The 15107-nt window shown below is 46.9% G+C and overlaps 2 protein-coding genes across 5 annotated transcripts in view; both read right to left on the minus strand.

Moving 5' to 3' along the window:
* The window catches only part of rgs12b (regulator of G protein signaling 12b), a 41382-nt gene extending 37038 nt beyond the window's left edge, over window positions 1-4344 (minus strand). For both annotated transcript variants that reach the window (XM_027000452.2, XM_027000453.2), the window contains exons 1-2: window positions 4186-4344; window positions 622-2743 (exon numbers count right to left, since the gene is read on the minus strand). In XM_027000452.2, coding sequence (XP_026856253.2) covers window positions 622-2577 — 1956 coding nt within the window. In that variant the 5' untranslated portion in view covers window positions 2578-2743; window positions 4186-4344. The remainder of the gene's footprint in view (window positions 1-621; window positions 2744-4185) is intronic.
* A 1414-nt stretch (window positions 4345-5758) lies between these two features.
* Window positions 5759-15107, minus strand: part of htt (huntingtin) — a 34277-nt gene continuing 24928 nt past the window's right edge. For 2 of the 3 annotated variants that reach the window (XM_035531322.1, XM_035531321.1), the window contains 16 exons: window positions 14803-14987; window positions 14527-14653; window positions 14306-14409; window positions 13906-14060; window positions 13687-13826; window positions 13492-13574; window positions 13224-13354; window positions 11960-12092; window positions 11693-11848; window positions 11350-11540; window positions 10591-10705; window positions 10062-10293; window positions 9598-9703; window positions 9286-9448; window positions 8476-8636; window positions 5759-8107 (listed from right to left, as the gene is read on the minus strand). In XM_035531322.1, coding sequence (XP_035387215.1) covers window positions 7894-8107; window positions 8476-8636; window positions 9286-9448; window positions 9598-9703; window positions 10062-10293; window positions 10591-10705; window positions 11350-11540; window positions 11693-11848; window positions 11960-12092; window positions 13224-13354; window positions 13492-13574; window positions 13687-13826; window positions 13906-14060; window positions 14306-14409; window positions 14527-14653; window positions 14803-14987 — 2396 coding nt within the window. In that variant the 3' untranslated portion in view covers window positions 5759-7893. The remainder of the gene's footprint in view (window positions 8108-8475; window positions 8637-9285; window positions 9449-9597; window positions 9704-10061; window positions 10294-10590; window positions 10706-11349; window positions 11541-11692; window positions 11849-11959; window positions 12093-13223; window positions 13355-13491; window positions 13575-13686; window positions 13827-13905; window positions 14061-14305; window positions 14410-14526; window positions 14654-14802; window positions 14988-15107) is intronic. The other variant, XM_027000420.2, reaches the window with a different exon arrangement.

Below are 15107 nucleotides of genomic sequence, written 5' to 3' on the forward strand. Positions count from 1 at the left end.
CAAGACGAGGCGTTTTTACGGCTGAAAAGCCGCGTGCTGGACGGTAAGACTTGCTAGCTCCAGCTCTTCTCAGTGTCGGGTCAGTTTTAACACGTGCACTCCAAGTGAAGAGGGACACTGTGGAAAAACCCTGCATGCACGTGTGAGGACCTGGCCAACTCAGCCATGCATTCGAGTCTATTAAACATCGCTTTCCACTCATTTTGGGCGCAGAACTACAGTTAAGCCTATGTATAGGAAAAATAACAACACAGAATATAAACGAAAAACAAGTTCCCAGCTAAGGGGCTCAAAGCGGAGAGGCAAGCATTTGTATACAAAGCACTAAATTACTGCGATGGTGTGGGAAAGCCAAAATCACTACCGATGCCAAATGCAGAAGCAGCAAGGGAAAACAAACCAACACAATCTAGCGTCAGCATCTAACAAACTGTACCCCTCTGCCTCTTAATTTGGAGCCCATCATAGCAATTCAAAGCCCTGACGCAGATACGTCAGGTGAGCAGGGTGAGCTGTAAACAGAGATACGCAGTCAGAAGGTCAACCACCATCTGACCCGGTTATGTATGGGGCCCATACCTACGTGCAAGTTGGGTCTGAACAGTTGAAAGACACACCCACCTTTTTCTCAGAATCTTTCGTTCTCTTGCCGCTGCGCTGCTGAGGAAACTGGCAGTGCTCACGAAAGCTCTTCTCAGCCCCGAACAGCTTCTTGGTCCACTCATCCTTGTGGCCACGGAGGCGGTGGGGCGGGGAGGCGATTTCGCCTGCCGCGCGGTACCGGTCCGCGGGGATCTTGCTCATGGGAGGCGGGAGCGTGCTGCAGTTGGCGCTGGACCAGCCGTCGGTGGACTCCGCGTAGGAGTCCTGGTCGCTGCTGTGGCCCCGGCGCCAGTCTCGGAGCACGTGAACAGGCAGCCAACGCTGTCTCACCGTACCTGCCGGCGTCTTACCGTGGGCGGGGTAGCGGTGGGGGCGCGAGGGGAGGCCGGACACGTCCGGCCGGGAGGAGTGGTTTAGGTGCCCGCCTAGATGCGGGGGCGGGTCTGTGTGGGAGTGTGGGTGGGGCTGAGAGTGCTCTGCGAACTGCTCATGTCTGTAGCCATTACGGTGGGATACGGGTGGAGGTGGGGGGAGACCACCCTGAGTGCTGGGGTTACGAGTCCCCTGCGGGGTCTCCCACAGGCCAGAGGGGACGTGACGGGTGGGGTTGGCTCCCAGGTCGACCAGAAGGACACGGTTGCTCTTCTCCTCGGGCAGGAAGTTTCCTATTCCACTGTCACTGTTGCTGCTAGTGCTGTTGTTCTGCTGGGCATCCTGGTCGCCGTCCAGGAAGGCCCGCGCACGCATGCCCTCGATGGACTCCCCCATGTCCCGGTAGAGCACAGACACAAACTGCAGCAGCGGCTGGGATGTGGGCGGGAACTCCAAGCAGCCGCCCGTGTCAGGGTCCGGCGTGCAGGCAAAGCCGAAGCGTCGTGCCACACCCTGGTGGGTCTTGTGGTGGCACAGCTCCGGGTCCACGATGAAGACGTGACAGGAGGTGCGCAGGCCCCAGTCCTCGTCCCGATCACGGCTGGCGCGGCGGCCCTCCGTGGCCTGCATGGTGACCAGGCCGAAGAAGCGTCGGTCGTCCGGGCAGACGGCGCTGAAGGCCAGCTTCTCGGCCGGGTACGTGGCCAGCACGGCGCCGCGCTCGCTGCACAGCTGCACGCAGTCGTGCATGACCTTGAGAAGCACGAGCGAGTGCACCTTCTGCTCGGCCCGCAGACGCCGCATGCAGCCGCGGATGGCCTGCAGGCTGTCGCTCTCCAGGTTGGCGCCGGTGGAAGCCAGCTCGATGGAGCCCAGGTAGCCTACGATCATGCCCACGTTGAGGATGCCGGCCGGGTCGGCAGCGGGCGGCGGAGCGAGGTCGTCGTGCCGCTCCGCCTCGAACGCGTCCACGAACACAGAGTCGTCACGCAGCACCCGGGCCATCTCCTCTTCGGACAGGAAGTCGGGGTCGCTCCGGCGCGCGTCCGCGTCCGGCTCCGAGAAGGGCCTGCGTCTAGAGGAGGGTGCGCAGGCGGCGGCTTTCTCCGAGCTGCTGGAGGAGTGGCTGGAGCTCTCGAAGATCATGGTGAAGATCCCACCAGACTGCATCTCGGCCACCACGCGCTCCGCCCGGTCGATCCCCAGCGCCTTGGAGTCCATCTTGGGCCTCAACCAGTGGCTCTTCTGCTCGTGAAAGCCCAGCTCTTCGTCGCTGGAGCAGGAGTCCAGCTGTCCGCCGCTGCGCTTGCCCTCGGCGATGACCAGGCGCAGCACGCCCGAGCAACGGCCGATCAGCTTCACCACGTCCTCGTGAGACGCCTTCGACACGTTGATGTCGTTGACGCTGAGGATCTGGTCCCCAGAGCGCAGCCCCACGTAGTCAGCAGGGCTACCTTTCAGAACGCAGCTCAACACGCAGGGTGACTGGCCCGACAGGGTGAAGCCGTATCCTGCCCTCCCCCGGGCGACCTCCACACCCCTCACACGACTGGTTGGCTGGCCATTCGCATGCCGCCTGCCTGACTCCGACTGTCTGAACATCTTTTCCTTGTTTTGGTTCCCTCTCCCTCGTTGCTGTCAGGGGCTTCACAAATGCAGAGCAGGCTGACTAAATGTAACACTCGGGTGAGATCATCCTCTCTGTCCCGCCACTCCTCTGTACAAGACCATTCTTACGTAAGTTGGAGCAATGTGAACAGGATATCTTCTGTATAGGGAGAAGGATGAATTAAGAAATAAGATTTAAGGTAAATCAGGTGCGATAAGAAACATGTGTTGTAACAAACGTGTAAAAAAAAACAAAAACATTAGTGATATTGTTAAAATAATGGATTTTAGGTTTACCACACAAAAGGATGACTTGCATTATGCTTTATACACAGCAAAGCAGATAAACCTTTTGACTGCAGCCTTATTGATGTAGGCTGTTTATAATGAGTCAAAATGATTAAAACTGCACAATTCCTTCAGCAGTGCACTGTTTCTTTAAGGTTTCCATATTAACCCAGCATGCTATAGGAGAGAGCTATCAAAGTTCTGCAAAGCAAACGGCATTCAGCAACTGAAGTGTTCAAATTAATCTGTATTCTTTCAGACAAAGTAAATTGCTTTAATGTACTTTCCAAATAATTTTGTGTTGCACTACGAAAATTATTTTCAAGAACAGCATAAACACGACCCCCAAGCAAAAGTATAAGTACTTATTTATAACAAGTATAAATAACAATAACAATAACAACAATAACAATAACAACAATCAATGATAATATGGGGATGCTGTATATATATTACTGCGGACGCCCCTTGACATCCTGCTTAGAGAAACCGGAGAAAGGTCGAACTTAGCGTTAATTAAAGCTGGCCAACTCTATAATTAGGACAGGGTTTTAACATCAGATCCAAGCACACTGCACACACTTTATCGAACAGCTCCTAAACTTTCCGTCTCCCTCTGGATGCGACGCGTGTGCGCGCTCATGCACTCTTGCTATGCGGCTCTGACCCGCCTTCACGCTCCCATTGTAGGAATCATTAACGCGTCACAATCTGTAGCCATGACAACGGCCATGTCAACAGACAATACTCGACGATCATTGGTCCACGTCCTTGCCAATCATCATGAGACGTCACCCACCCCACCTCACCCCCCAATTGGGAATCCGGTTTGATTGAGACGAGTTACTCAGTTTTCAAGCCAAAGTATTCCACAGGTGTCCAAAAAGTTATAATTTATAGAACAAGCAAAGTTTTATACATTACCATCAAATGTAATGCATTCACGAAAACGCCATTATCCATATTCACCCCCTCATTACCCTACATATTAGTAGACATTAGCTTGAATGTTAGCGAGCTACCGTGTATTGTTTTCTAAGGAGCAGCTGGTCAGTGCGAGTAACGGTGTTGAATTTTCATCGCCAGAATGACGATTACAGGAGATAAGATCATAAACACATAACATATCGCCTTTCGTCTATAGATAAACTTAATACCAGGACACATATGTAATAACATGTCACGCTAAACTTGACTCTGTATAGTATTTTCCCCGGTGAAACCTAAAATTAAAATGGCTAAATAAGCAACTAGCTCGCGAAAGGTAGCGATTGGGGATGTTTCTACTGAAAGCTGAAGTCAAGTTTCACTTACCAGGGCTTTATACGGTCTGTGAGAGGGTTAAAGCTGTGGCACAAACCCCGTTATTCCGGACGTGTGGTACATGCATCGCCTGCAGACGCAGAACTCGACTGCAGGGTAACTTTAGTCTTCTGGATGGAGTAAACAAAAGGCGGCCAGCCAGCTGGTGTAAGGATGGGAGGAGGTGTGTGAATGCCTAAGTGGGGTTTTGGGTGGGGGGTAGACACACATTGCTGTGGATTTTTTTCCCCTTCATCACAGGGTCACATGACATCAGTCTTTTGTGGAGTCAGACTGAACTGTCCAAAGAGTGGAGGACATCTCTCAACATCTCAGTCAAACTGAACTGGAGGACATATCTCGAAGCACATCACAAAGTGGGCATGCAACGCTACTTCATGTAAATGCTACTCCAGCTAGTGAAGAGCTCCACTCCTTTTGTTGGCAGTGGCGCTGCTTCTAATCTCAGATAAGGAGATTTAGGCCTTCACCAATCCTACCTATAAGGGAACATGGACACAGTTTGACATTTACAGTGACATGCACAAGCACTCAAGTTTAATCTGGCCACATAACTTCTCACTGCTAAGACTAACAGGTCTGTTATGGTTGGTGTGACATCTTCCTGCTGATCTGCTGAGGCCATCACCACCCTAGCAAGAGTCTGAGAAGATTATCATTACATGCCATAATAAATGGCTGTCTAAAGTAACTGCCATCATTAAATACAAATAATTACAGCTCTGTAAATTATTCCAATAGCAAAAGTGAAAAGTAACATCAAAAACAACATAAAAGGGATGCAAAGCAATTTAAAGCAAAGGCGTGGAGGATAGAAAATAAAAGCAAATGAACAAAAATATTTTTAAACATTTTATTCATTATATTACTACATTATAATCTTTCCAGTAATTTTATATTAAAATAAGCCATTACATTAAATACAACAACTCAGGTCGACGGCATCAGGCTCGCAGAAGTGAAATCAGAATACCTAACAGAAAAAGAACAGGCTTTAAGGAGGCTCCAGTGCGGCACCATCACAGCGTCCCGTGCTGCTGCTCTAAATTCAGTGAGATCACGTGCGTGTCCACCCACCTTCCCGTCGAGACACGCCTCTCCTACTCGCTGTCAGCTTCCCCACACCATGACTGACCCATGTTTCAAGGTCATAAAAAGATAAATGGCAATACTGATCTTAAATCAGTGCTTAGGTCTCTGGACTACAGGAGGACGGCACTTTAAATAAGTCAGGGGAAAACGACGCAGCCGGGGCAAAGGGAGATGTAGGAGGTTCTGAACATGAGAAAGGATAATGGGGTGAAAGGTAAAAAACGTCTTGTCCTCCTGCGACTTGCGAAAAGGAACGGAGGGGGAGTCGCCCCAATCTGAGGTGGGTTAAACTCATCTAAGAAGCCCATTCTTGTTTGAAATGGGCAATAGAGCCCCAGGATTTTCACATTATTCACATCCGTGCTGATTTGAACCCTTCGATGAAGGTAAGTCATTCCAGCTTCAGCCTATTTGGGCTTCCCAGTCCTGAAAGCTTTAGAACAGGTGTTCTTAAAGCAGCTACCAAACAACACAGGAGTTAAAAGTTTATTGTGTACATACAGAATTTTGAGTGGCGCTGTGGCCAAAATAAATCTATTACAGCTGAGAAACCTCTGAGTGCATGAAGAAACATCGATTCAATGTGTCTATACAAGGGTACACTTTTAACTGTGAAAATGTGAAAGGCTGGATATTTCAGACTGTCTACCACTAAAACGATGCTGACAGCACTGGATATAAGTTCATATTTAACATATCTAAAGCTAAGACTGTAATGCAACAAGACCAACAAATTCCATTGCCAAGGTAGAGAGCCAATACGCATGCCAGGGATACCTAAATACAATCAGTGATTTCTATCAGATATGCTCCAAGTTTGTCATTGGTCACTATAGTATAGGTGCTGCATCTCACTGACCACAAAAGTGCCCCCCCCCCCTCCCCCCTCCACTGTAATATTGACATCACATGAAAATATCGATTTCATATTGAAAGCAGACGATGGCATGCTGCAGGTTACAATATGCTGCCAGGCTGTTAGCAAAGGCTTCTATTTACAGTGAGGCGACACCTCTTCTGTCAAAACGGTCCAATTGTTTAATCCAGGACAAGTTTGCTGTCATTTTGTCTTGATTTTGTAATTCAGTTGGAGCTCTCTACAAGGAGAAACTTTAAGAGCTCCAGGGTTTACAAATGCCGTGCTGAGAGATATGGTTTAGGTAACTTTCAGTAACTCTGGTTTAACTCTTCTCAAAATTTCTTTTTATGCAGTTACCCTTATTCTATTCTCACACACCACAGGGTTTTAGCAGTTTAACATAAATATTTTCTTTTACATACCTTTTTACATGATTTAGACACTAAGCATAAAAGACAGGGTTCCATTTATAATACTATATTAATAATCATTTTACATCCTGAGCATTAAAAAAAATCAATGAAATTAGGAAGGTGTAATGGATTACACTGACTCACTTTTAATCTGTGTGCAGCAGTTTTACATGCTGACTGATCTGCCATGATTATACAATCTAAAACTCCGAGCACTTTGGCTGCATTTAACGCTTTTCCAGAAGAGCGTTAACTTCCTTATGACTGAAGAGAAAGTGGCAATTTAATAAAAAAATATTTAAAAACATAAAAACATCAAAGACAATTGGACTAATAAGAAAACAGTAAACTTTATCCCCACTCAACCCTATCACCCTCCCCCCATGCTGCACGGAGAAAAAAAGAACACTTTGTATTTTAAATACATGGAAATTGTTTACTTATTTGAACATGGCTTAAGCAAGCTCCCTCAGATAAGGAAGAATAATATAAAGTCAGTTTAATATTACTTTTCTCTAATTTCACGAAGTGCTAAAGTTCGTAAAGGGCAAACAGATGCATCATTTGTGCAAAGGAATGATTCGAGAGAAAATGGAGGGAAAGGTCTTCTGCTTCTAGGGTCGGAGGAGGAGGTTAGAAAGGGGCGAAAGGAACTATACACCACAACCAAATATGATGCATCCAATGTGTGGCTCTTTGTTACATCTTGAACAGTATACTTCTGAGTAATTTTTTACACGAAGATACAGTGATTGCCGACCTGGACGTCCTTCTCTATGGTGACTGTTCTGATTTGGGCCAGTTGAGGGAGTGATATAGCAAAGAGTTGCAAAGATGTAAGGCTGGAGAACTCTGATCCTAAACCTGTTATTGACCAAGTCTGGATCAAAGGAGGCTATGTACTATTTGTTCACTGTGAGGGGACCTAGTATGGAGTGTATGGATCATCACACACACTACTAGTCAATGTGCTTGGCCTGCTATTTTGTCTCCCCATTAGCCTTCTGACATCAGAAGTTGCTGTTGTGTTTCCAACCAAATTCAATCCCACCATTTCTTGTAAACATGAACTAGCCATAATGTTACGTTTATGTTTGATGGTCAGCATCATAAGCCCTCCTGGCCTCACAGTCCTACTCCTGACCAGATAACGGTCTGTCTCAGAGTGACCTACTAGGGTACTATGGACTGCACGGAACTGTGCTGTCAGTCTAACAGCACTGCGGCTTTAAGTGAGGATCAGGACTGGACATTATGGTCTGACCGGGGCATAAACTAGTGTAACATTATCATCCGTCTCACAGCAAGACATTGGTATAATTATTCTGGCATGCCTCATAGTGAAGTGTCCTGGTGAATGGTCTGTAGACAGCACAGTAGCTGGTGATAAGGGCTACCGGGAGACGCCACCATCTCAAAGACTGATTGGAAGCACCTGCGGTCCAACTCCTCGTCGATCTGGTGTCGGTAGAAGTCCATGGCCACCAGACAGAAGAGGCTAAGGTCCACCGTGTCGGACTTGCCCATGCGACTGATCACGTGAGGCAGGCTTAAGAAAGACAGAGGTGTCAAGGAGAAGAGACGACAGGAGAGCGCAGCAACACGGAACGCTTGGTGTGACGTTTTAATCAAGTGGTGGTCACACTGACCAGTTTTCTTCAATGTCAGTTGCCAGGCGACTTCTCACCATTGTTGTCCACAAAAATGAAGAGGCTTTCATAATTAAACTGGCCATGTGACTGACTACCATTTAAACAAAATTCACATAATTTAAAATGACGTTGAAGATGAGCAGTTTCTACCCTGTGTGACGCTTACAGTCTGCAGCTGGAACTAAAGGCACAAATGTAGAAACTAATAACAAGAGTTTATGTGTACAGGTAGAGTGTGTGTGTGTGTGTGTTTACTGAAGGATACAGGGCAGAGATCCACTGGCTGGTGGAGGCACTGACAAAGAAGCATGACAAACTCCACATCGCCATGGCTACAGGTGTTCTCTGTGTGAAGTTGGACAGTGACAGCAACACCCAGTCTCGCACCATGGAGGACTGACCAGTGGCATGGAGCGTCTGAAACACCTACAACAAGAAACACAAGCCCAAGGAGGCAGCTTTGCTAAGGGAATACTCCCTGTAGTGTGACAACATTCCGGATGAGGCGTGTAATGAAAGAGTTCAATGTTGGTGTGTTAAGAAGACTGTTAAACATGGTTCAGACTTATGAGGTACAACATAGTGCATTAAATATTATAACATTACAAAAGCCTCATTCAGAATTATGGATTTTTAAAAAAAATTGCATTCCACGCCTTTGAAAATATGGCTAACATTCCCCCAAGTTTGATACGTTTGCCAAAAAACTACCCAACCGCAACATCAGGTCACTCAGTCCAGTGCTGAGCTTCAGTCTTTGAGTTAGCGGGCAAACCACGGCTGACATTAAAGCTCTGTGTGGAAAGATAGTGGCGATCATACTCCAGCTCTGTTGTTTAAGTGGGGGAAATTGGAGTAATCTTTCTTGGGAAATTATACAGTCAAAATATCGTAAGTGGATTTTTAAGCTCTGTAATGAAACTGCAGGATCTGTGACATATCTTCTAGATGCTATATTAATACAACACAAAAACAAACATGACCTCGGTTGGAATACTGTGCATGTAAACGTACTTGACCGTACAAACAAATGTACTATTTCTAGAAGGAGGCAGCCTGTGGAAACATAACCAACCTTATAAACAACTGTGGCCATGAACTGTGGGTAAGGCTGCTGATTGGACAAGAACTCGCCAATGACTTTGTTCATGACATCTTGTGGTGGGAAAAAGTCATCCAGGAACTGTGGCAAGATCCGAGCCACTACCCGTGCCTCGCACGGAAAACCTTTACGGATCCTGCGTGGTTCAGTCAAAAAAAATAAAAAATAAAAAAATGAAATGCTTAATCAGACTTTTAAATCACAAAACTCAAATATCAATTGTACAGTATTGGAAAGATGTCATACATGAGCTACACAAGCACTGCAGTCAGATGTGAGTCATACCGGTCAAAGAGAACGGAGACGCGTTCCATGGCAACGATAACGGACTCACTGTCAGGGGCCACGGGGTCAGTGTCGGCCGGTCGGCCTGGACTCCCTTTCTCCTTCCCTGCAGGAGGAATGCAAATTGGCTGCTGGTTATCTTTGACACATAAAAATCTCTGATACGTAGCACAGCACATCTCATGTAGTAGCATGAAACTCTATTTTGAATGATTCTAAACTACTGCGTTTCTCTTCGTGTTAAACACACAGAAGCACATGAACAACGGTGATCAAATAAGTGATCATTTCAGTGATTTCTCTCATATTCAGAAGATCCCTCTTGATCTCTTAGCTGTGAGGGCTCTGTGATGGGAACGTAGGTGCAGCGCGTGTTAGGTGTGTTAGTAGGGGGAGGGAACTGTTCTCCAGGCGCCGGTTAGTAGGGGGTCAGTGGGAAGAAGGTGAGCTGAAATGTGTCCTGCCTTCCTCTCCTGGCACACCTGTGTACATGCAGGTGAGCATGAGACCCAGGGCGGCCATGGCACGGTGCGGGCTAGGCATGTTCACACGCTCCACGCTCAGCTTCACCAGCGTCTCCGCGTCCACGCGCGACAGCTGCTCAGACAGGAGCAATCGCTCCAGACCTCGCAGGGCACAGTGGTAGATCACTGATGGTGTGGCCTCCTCGCTGGCTGAGAGAATCACACCACAAAGCTGGAAAGATGCAGGGACGGAAGGAGACAGGACAAGAAAGAATGAGTGATAAAAGAGGACAACAAATGAAGAGTGTAAGACGAAGAAAGAAAAAAAAGAAGGTGAGAGATAAAGGGAGCGATACTAAAGCTGACAAGCATTTCCAATATCTGAAGCGGCTGTGTTAATCAGTTTAAGATGCGTCACCTCATAGGTGTTGGAAGATGGTCAAAAGGGAAAAGAAAGTATTCTTAATCATTACACACCAATGTTTGAGTAAAATATATCAATGTTTCTTGAGTGAGGGTGTACCCTTACCTGGATAACACCTGCATTGAACTCTGAGCCCACATCCAGTGGATAGTTCTCCATCATGTAAAATGCCACAGCACACATCACCAACACATGCTGCTGACTATGCAGATTCACACAACTGAGACAGGCACACAGAGAGAGAGAGAGGCAGAGAGACGCCCATTCGTTAGTCCTGCACACGCTCAGTGGGGTTAAAACACCACATACTAGAGCTAATGAGGAGATGAGAGGCAGGCAGAGCTGGTGGGTGGGTATGTTTGTACAGCTATGATTTAGGCTCTCAGCAGGGAACAGAGGCTCTGCCAATAACGTTAACTGCAGGGTGCGGATTCTCTTTAGCCAGGGTTAGTGTTAGGCGTGTGTGGTCTGTGTGAGCTCTTTTACCTGGACAAGGACTCTAGCTGTTGACTGTAACCCTCTCATACTTCTGCATGACTTTAATGGCGTATCATTAGGTGCAAGGACGCACTTGTGCGAGCACCCTTCTGACAAGCTCAGAAAGGCAGAGAGCACTATACTACTCACTCCGATATTAGGACTGGCGCCATGTATTTACTGAAGGCAGGTAAGCCTTGTCGTCATTTCACCACATTTTAACAGGAGCTGGTGTGTTTAAGTGTTAGTCACAGTGTAGTGGTGATTTGTATGTATGTGCACGTATGCGGGTGTCCGTGCGTTACTCAGCGGCAGCTCAAAGATTGGACTCTAATGTAATCACTGATGGTGGACATGAGTTAGTGTGTGTGTGTGTTTGTTACTCACTGGGCAATGGCCCGTAGATTAGACAGTACATATTCGCTGACATTGGGTATGAGTTGGTGCGCTGTGTCGTCTAGCAGATCACATTCCAATACATAGAGGACGCCGTGCAGTGCTCCAATCCGACTAGGCAAATGGGTGCTGCGCAACGTGGTCTCCAGCAGCCGACAGACAGGCTCTGCTGTCACCTTGTCCTGAAGCACGCACGCACACACGCGCGCACACACACACACACCCCCCCATTTCATCAAATGGACATTTATTGAAATGAGTCATTCCGGAAATTCGCAACAGTCAATAACAAGCATCAATGACAGAAGGTTTTCCCCCTTCCTCTTCCCCTCACCATGCCCAAGACCGCGGCTGCTTTGCAGATCGCAGGAACAAGGTACTGGTTGAGGATCTCGTCCTCTGGAGGGTGGGCCTTCTGTAGCTCCATTAGCGTGGAGAACATCATATCGAACTGATTCCTCTCGGTAAACAGATCAGACACCGCCAACATCTGAGCCAAAGAAAAGAGGTAAGGGGGATGGCAAAGAAAAGAAACCAGGAATCAAAGCCAGACAACCAGGAGTGTGGTGGGGGTTGTCCATGGATGTGCACTCACACTCACCGATCTCACCACCTCACTAATGAGCACCACAGGGATTTTTCGGTTGCTGGGGATCCCAGGGAGAATCCACTGGCTATAGAGCTCCAGGAGGAACTGGGAACAGGAGTGAATGTCCACCCCAGCACGGTGCTTCCTGAACGGGAAAGAGAAGAGACTTCAATCAGACTGGAGAAATTCCATCTATAGACTCTGAACTGGGTGAAGTGCAGAGTTGAATTTTGTTATCAGAAAGTAATCGGAATAACAGCAATACACAAGTCCATGTAGACTTGTAAGGAAATAAATGATCAACTTTACATCTTTGCAGAATGTTCATTGCATGTACCATAAAAAAAATAATAAAAAAAAAATTCACACAATGGCCTCACCATTGACTTTCCAATCGAAAGCATTTCTATTATTGTTTACATATTCGTTTGGTTCCCATGCATTTTGTCTCCAGCAACTTCCCATCAATGCAAACTGGAGTTCATGATCCCCCAGTCCAGATTCCCACCACAGACATATATATAGCCTCCATTTTCACATGCAGGCACATGACATTGCTGACCGTAACCAAGTGAAACAACGATCTATGTCTGGCTTAGAGTTAGCAGAGCTGCATGTGGCGGTACTAGTAAGGATTTCTTTCTCTTTTTGCTTGACAAACAACCTTCCTTAAGGGGGCTATTTCAAAATTATGTACTATTGTGTATTCAACAACCTGCAACCCCACAAAACTCACAACTTCCAGCTTGAAATCCACAGCCTTAAACACCTTGTTCTACACGCATGGCAGAAAAGTGATGAATAATGAAAAGCACGTCTACACACACCAAATGTTTCCTGTTTTAACTACATAAACAAGAGCCGCAGACTACAGCCACAGACCATTTAGTGCATTTACTCAGACTACTCACGCTGTGACCTAGCACCATTTAATGACAAACTCTTCAGACAGCAGCTATATTGGCTTTTATTCATAAGCACAGAAAAACACAACAATGCTACTTTCTACATCGTAACCTAAGATTCATGAAAGCAGCACAATTAAGGCATTAGATAGTTTCCTTTTCCTTTGGTTTTGTTTGCCATATATAATAGGATGCACAAAGAGACACTTGCTGCAAGTTTCCTTTTTAAACCATTCTATTAATTTCCCCATCGGCTTGTGTTTTTAAATTGTGTATTACCACCATGAAACCATGCTATTTTTTTATCATGCCATGAATTTCAAACCACAAGACCCAGGGTGCCGTACACAACTGTGTGTATACAACCTCACCTGGAATTGAGAGGAGATGTCGGTGGCGAGGAAGGTGCTGGAGCATCCGTTTCATCTTCCTCATCCTCACCCCACTCTTCCTCCCTCAGAGGAGTGATGTTATTCCCCAGCCAGACGGAGTGGATGGACACCTGTGGAAAGTAGACAAGCGTAAACAAACAAATACAGAGAATGGAGCAGGCAGCAATAAACACACAGGAGAACACATGTAAACCAGAAGCAGAGAGGTAACAATGGACTGCGGTTTGGAGGGTCTGAGGTGTCTAACCTGGCCTAATTTATAGTCCATGTTGCCCATTTCTCTCTCTGTGTTGATCTGCAGGAGGAGTTTCTCATGGCTGATCAGTGTGCCTGCATTAATACAAACACACACACACACTTATTCAAGCCAAAACTAACAGCTAAAATGTCTGAGAGACAAAAGCATGGGAGAATCGCAGTGTGTCAGGACTGTGTGCTTCACCTGAAGACGATGAAGACAGTGATGGCACTGGGTCCCAGGCTTGGTAAGGGAAGTGTGTGGCTATGTTATCTCTCTTGGACACCATGGCCTGAATCTCTCTCTCCACCACACCTCTAATAACGCTCAACTTACGACCAAACCTGCAATGGAAAACTTGTCGTTCAATTCAACCCCACGCAAGCAGTGCTGGTCTCTGTGCTGGTGTTGAGGGAAAACTACCTGGTGTCGAGAGCTTTGAGGCTTTTGTTGCGTGGCTGCTGCTCTGGGCAGCTGACGGCAGGGTTTCCCGCTGCAGGCAGACTCATGGCACTCAGAACCAGTGAGGTGATGGCCTGCACCGCCAGTACGTTTATCTGAGTCCTCTCAAGATCCTCCTGGCACACAGACAGGCATGTATGCACACGCATGAACACACGTGCACACAAACACAGAAAAACAAATCAGTATTCAAATAAATCGTCTTCGTAATGCAAAAACTGCAATGAGTAAAATCTGACTGAGTCATTATTTACCTGGCATCGATCAATACACTGACAAGGATCAGTGAGAACACAAAGCTGATTACTGGGAGTGTGAAAAGGTGACAAGCAGAGCTGACCAGAGTTCAATCTGCCATTACCTCTTGCTGGCTTTCCTCCTCTTGGTCCATAGCAATTGGCTGGGTGACCAGCACCCCTAATAAAGTAGCCCAGGTCTCCTCAAACTGGGTCCTACTACTCCATCCTATAGACACACAAAACGCACATTACAACACACCAGCTCCTGACAGCATACTCAAGACATCAGCCTCCAGGCTAGTGTGTGTGTGTGTGTGTGTGTGTGTGTGTGTGTGTGTCATACCAAGAGTGTTAATGCGGTAGAGAAATTCCCTGAAGACCTCTTTCTCCTGAAGGAACTCGACAGGTATCTCAGGCAGTGCTGTTCCAAATTCCCCACCACGCCTTGGAGACCAGCCCAGCTTCCAGACCTGGGAAAACATTTCACACACACCCTGGCACACACGGTTGTACACACAAGCTCACATGCTCCTTGTTTCATCTTTTCATAGTCTAGACTATTTAACTCCAGGTCTGGTAGACACATGCACGCACTGCACATACACACAAAAATGCTCACTAGGGGCGGGACACGTGTGTAGCTGTTGACGAGTGGCAGCCTGGCCAGGCTGATGATGACATTCCGAAGGACAGGAGTGAGGAATGCTGGGATATTGCTGTTTCTATGGTGACCAAGGGTCAGAACACTCTGCAGACTTTCAACCAACTCAGCCATAATCTCACAACATTGCCGCTCACATACATCTAAAACACATGAAACACACAAAGACAATAATTTACATGTGTACATGAAAGAGTACATGTTTTAATGTATAATTTGCTCTATTAACACACCATGTGTGCACATGTCTGAACATATTTAAC

Source organism: Electrophorus electricus, chromosome 11 (assembly GCF_013358815.1).
Source record: "Electrophorus electricus isolate fEleEle1 chromosome 11, fEleEle1.pri, whole genome shotgun sequence".
In the NCBI taxonomy this organism is placed as follows: Eukaryota; Metazoa; Chordata; class Actinopteri; order Gymnotiformes; family Gymnotidae; genus Electrophorus; species Electrophorus electricus.